This window comes from Leucoraja erinacea, chromosome 23 (assembly GCF_028641065.1).
Source record: "Leucoraja erinacea ecotype New England chromosome 23, Leri_hhj_1, whole genome shotgun sequence".
NCBI lineage: Eukaryota > Metazoa > Chordata > Chondrichthyes > Rajiformes > Rajidae > Leucoraja > Leucoraja erinaceus.
Genome location: NC_073399.1, coordinates 35,395,249 through 35,400,348, shown reverse-complemented (window position 1 = coordinate 35,400,348; position 5,100 = coordinate 35,395,249). Strand labels below are relative to the sequence as shown.

At 51.5% G+C, this 5,100-nt stretch overlaps 1 protein-coding gene across 1 annotated transcript in view; it reads right to left on the bottom strand.

Annotated features, from left to right (window-relative positions):
• Positions 1 to 4,581, bottom strand: part of LOC129708498 (inactive rhomboid protein 2-like) — a 28,278-nt gene extending 23,697 nt beyond the window's left edge. Inside the window, exons 1-2 of the mRNA XM_055654323.1 lie at positions 4,153 to 4,581; positions 3,733 to 3,891 (exon numbers count right to left, since the gene is read on the bottom strand). Of these exons, the coding sequence (XP_055510298.1) occupies positions 3,733 to 3,891; positions 4,153 to 4,581 (588 nt within the window). The remainder of the gene's footprint in view (positions 1 to 3,732; positions 3,892 to 4,152) is intronic.
• Between the last annotated feature and the right edge of the window lie 519 nt (positions 4,582 to 5,100).

The following is a 5,100-nucleotide window of genomic DNA, read 5'->3' as shown; positions in this document are numbered from 1 at the left end:
ATTGGTATTGATTGAAATAATTACAAAATTTGTGGTAGAAAAATCATTTTTATAGCATTTATTCTGCCTATTAAAGACATCGGAAGTGTTTTCCAAAATTTAATCAACGCATTTAATTTGGTTAGTAAAGGCATATAGTTTGCATTAAATAAAGATTTATAATTTCTGGTAACTTGGATACCCAGATATTTGAATTTTTCTGTTGCAATTCTAAAGGGGAATTTTAAAAGGTGTGTCAGCTCTTGAGGTTTTATCGTCATAATTTCGCTTTTATTCCAATTTATTCTATCTGAAAAGGAACCAAATTCCTCTATTAAATTAATATATTTGGTATGCTGATTTGCGATTTTGTAATGTATAATAATACGTCATTTGCGTATAATGATATTTTATTGTTTGAGTGTTTGGTATAATAACCATGGATATTCAGATGTATTCTTATACTTTCTGCTAGAGGCTCTATCACAAGAGCAAATAGCAGGGGCGATAATGCACATCCCTGTCTATTGCCCCTGGATTATTGAAATTTTGAAGATAGTATGTTATTGGTCAGTATTCTCTCCCAATTGAAATTTTTGCAGTTCTTTGAAGAGGTATTCCCATTCCACTTGATCGAATGCTTTTTCTGCATCCAATGAAATAATTGATAAGACTTCTTCTTCACTTTTATATGAATGCATTATATTAAGCAAACATCTCAAATTGTTAAATGAATATCTCTTGGGTATAAACCCCGTTTGATCCACATTTATTAATTTACTAACATATTTACCCAATCTTCTCGCTAAGGTCTTCGCTAATATTTTCTGATCTGTATTTAACAGTGCGATGGCTCTGCATGAACCAGGGTCTTCTAGGTATCTTTTTTAGGTATGAGTGTAATAGATGATTCGGTTAATGTTTCTGGTAGTGTTTGTTCTTTAAAAGCGTGTGTGTACAGATATCTTAAGCGTGGTGAGATTATCTCGTTAAATCTTTTATAAAATTCAATACTAAATCCATCAGGTCCTGGCGTTTTGCTGTTCTTCAGCGAATTTATTGTCTCTTCTATTTCTTTAACTGAGACATGAGCTCCTAATTCCTCTTGTTCCAACAGATTAAGTTTTGGGAGGATACAATTATCCAAAACATTTATGACTTTAGTGTTATCTGCTGAGGTTTTGTATGTATATAAGTTTTGGTAAAATTGAGCAAATCTTTTATTAATATCTTTAGGTAATGTTAACAATTCACCTTTATCTGATTTAATTTTGGAAATCGTATTATCCTTTTCCTGTTTTTTCAGTTGACGTGCAAAAAAGTTTATGTAGTTTATCGCCAAATTCAAAATTTTCCTGTTTTGTAATTTGAAATAGTCTTATTATTCTTGCAAATAAAATTCTGTTTAATTTAAATGTCAGTATTGTTATCTTATTATGTTTGTCTATGGTTGGGTCTTTAGCATTATCTAGATCCAATTGACTAATTTGTTCTTCTAGCTGCAATTGTTCAGTATTATTATTTTTATTTTGAAAAGCTTGATATGAGATTATAGCTCCTCTGATAAATGCCTTAAAAGTTTCCCCATAATAAAGAGGCTAAAATGCCTGGTGTAATTAGTCTAAAAAAAATATTCCATCTGTTGTTTTGGATATGTACAACCCTGTGGGTTGTTTAAAATTCGGGGATTAAACCTCCAAAACGTTTTTTTATTAGGCATTCCTTCTAGTTTTAAGAAAAAAGTTAACGGGGAATGATCAGATATAATACTATTATGATATTTAGGATTTGTTGTATACGGAATTAATTTTATGTACCATTGAGTAAAAAGAGTATTCCCTTCCAACTGGATTAGCGATCCTCCATACGTGTCTGTTATATTTGGATCAGCGATCCTCCATACATACATCTGTTATATTTGTGTTTTTTATGTATGTATTTAGGAGTTCACTGGCTTTAGATTTTATATGAATCCTCTTTTGTTGTGCAGATTTATCCAGGTATGGATCTAAAACGGGATCTTGGAGCCACTGAAGCCAGTGGGAGTGGGTCCTGCACGAGTCACAGAGGGCGGGGAGGTTGGGGGGGGGGGGGGGGGGGGCAGGGAGCTGGCAGCATTAGCTCTTGGCAGCTGCAGTGGGCAGGAAGGTTCCTGCATGAGGAGGTCTGGCTCTGATGGCTACTTTGGAAGATGACCAGCCTCACAGAATGTATCTCTAGCCCCTACCCCACTAGCCCCCCCCCCCCACTAGCCCCCACCCCACTAGCCCCCACCCACACTAGCCCCCACCCCACTAGCCCCCACCCCACTAGCCCCCACCCCACTGGCCCCCACCCCACTAGCCCCCCCCCCCACCCCACTAGCCCCACCACCCCCCCCACTACTAGCCCCACCCCCACCCCACTGGCCCCCACCCCCCCACTGGCCCCCACCCCACTGGCCCCCACCCCACTACCCCCCACCCCACTAGCCCCCACCCCACTGGCCCCCACCCCACTGGCCCCCACCCCACTGGCCCCCACCCCACTGCCCCCCACCCCACTAGCCCCCACCCCACTGGCCCCCACCCCACTAGCCCCCACCCCACTATCCCACTAGCCCCCACTAGCCCCCCCCCACTAGCCCCCACCCCACTGGCCCCCACCCCCACCCCACTAGCCCCCACCCCACTATCCCACTAGCCCCCACCCCACTGGCCCCCACCCCACTAGCCCCCACCCCACTATCCCACTAGCCCCCCACTAGCCCCCAACCCACCCCCACCACCCCTGGCCACACCCCCCACTAGCCCCCACCCCACTAGCCCCCACCACCCCACTAGCCCCCACCCCCACCCCACTAGCCCCCACACACACTAGCCCCCCACCCCACTAGCCCCCACCCCCACTGGCCCCCACCCCCCCCCCCCCCCACCCCCACCCCACTAGCCCCCCCCCCACCCCACTAGCCCCCCCCCACTGGCCCCCACCCCCACTAGCCCCCACCCCACTAGCCCCCACCCCCACTAGCCCCCCACCCCACCCCCACCACTGGCCCCCACCCCACTGGCCCCCACCCCCCACTAGCCCCCACCCCACTGGCCCCCACCCCACTGGCCCCCACCCCACTGGCCCCCCCCCCACTGGCCCCCACCCCACTAGCCCCCACCCCCCACCCCACTAGCCCCCCCCCCCCCACTAGCCCCCTAGCCCCCACTAGCCCCCACCCCACGAGCCCCCACCCCCCACTAGCCCCCACCCCCACTGGCCCCCACCCCACTGGCCCCCCACCCCACTGGCCCCCACCCCCCACCCCACTAGCCCCCACCCCACCCCACTAGCCCCCACCCCACTAGCCCCCCCCCCCCCACTAGCCCCCCCCCCCCCACCCCACTAGCCCCCACCCCACTAGCCCCCCACCCCACTACTAGCCCCCACCCACCACCCCACTAGCCCCCACCCCACTAGCCCCCCCCCACTGGCCCCCACCCCACTAGCCCCCACCCCACTGGCCCCCCACCCCACTAGCCCCCACCCCACTAGCCCCCATCCCACTAGCCCCCACCCCACTAGCCCCCACCCCACTAGCCCCCACCCCACCCCACTAGCCCCCACCCCACTAGCCCCCACCCCACTAGCCCCCACCCCACGAGCCCCCATCCCCCACTAGCCCCAACCCCACTAGCCCCCACCCCACTAGCCCCCCCCCCACCCCACTAGCCCCCACCCCACTAGCCCCCACCCCACTAGCCCCCACCCCACTAACCCACTCACCGCCAGTACAGCTGCAGCCATTCGAAGACTCATTTGTGCAACTGACTCTCGCATCCTAGGGGATCTGTGATAGCCCGAGTCAGGGCTGAGGGGCAGAGTGGCCTGCTGGTCCACGTTACAGCATCGTGAACTCTGGCCTTGGCACAATGGGTCGCCGGTCTAAGAACAAAGAATTATGAGCCATCAACAGGAACCTGCCATGGCCCTTCACCCCAGCCTGACCCCAACCATGACCCCCACTGCGACCCCATCAATGTCCAGTCCAAACCCTTACCCCTGTCGCAATCTCTACCAACATTGAAAGAGACACTATGGTGGCTTTTGGAGAGTGCGTCCCATCTCTATCAGGCTGCACTGGGTCCTACAGGTGTGTCGGTATGCCTGAGGCCCAGGCTGGCTGAAGCACACAGAAATACGTACCATCAGCATTTTCTGGGAGTCCAGCGTTGGGGCACATGCTGACTGCGGGCTGTCCAGTTGCACGCTCCTCTGGTACGGAGCTTTCAGCTTCCCAAACATCTGGCTGCAATGTGTCCATGTCTGTCGCTGCCAGTGCAGGGACAGGCCGTCATCTGTTCCCACACCGAACCATTCTGCTGTGTCTCTGGGCAGCAACAGAACACAGTCAAACACTAACAATGGCCAAGACCGGTCAAAGGCTGAATAGTTATGACCAGGCTGAATAGTTATGACCAGTACCTGGATCACACCTGCAGAATCTTCACCTGGCTGTGAGCAGTGATTAAGCTGAGACCACGAGTGGATCCTACACGATGGTGCTGGCTTGCTTTTCTTCCAGTGTCCATATACACATGTACAACACAGGCCCACAACATCTGTACTGATCATGATGCCAGCACCTACCCGTACCTGCCTGTACATAATCCATATCCAGCCGTCCCTGCATATCCGTATCACTGAAAGACTGCTAACGTCACAATCGTATGTCCACACCATCACCGGCAGCAGTGTGTTGCAGGCACCTTTAGTATTTCATCTCTACCCATTCTTGAGTCTACTTTCCCACCTCTCATTACAATATACCTATCCCCAGGCCCACAGAATCTCAGCGGCCCCTCTATTGCCGACAATACACTCACTCTGCTTTGACCCAGTTACCTGCGCACACTCTGTGCGATGGAGCCCTTCCTCCGGTCTCTTTGTTCTTGTGCTGGGCCAGCTTGGGTGAAGGCTGCAGCCTCTGGCAAACTGAAGCTCTGCCACAGAGCTGGTCTCCATTTCTGTAAAGTAATCAAATTATTAATCAACCATTGATGACATCGCACACCTAGCCACTGGGCAAACTCAATCCAGCAGGGAAACAGCTGGCACTGTGGGGAAACAGCTGGCACTGCGGGGCAACAGCTG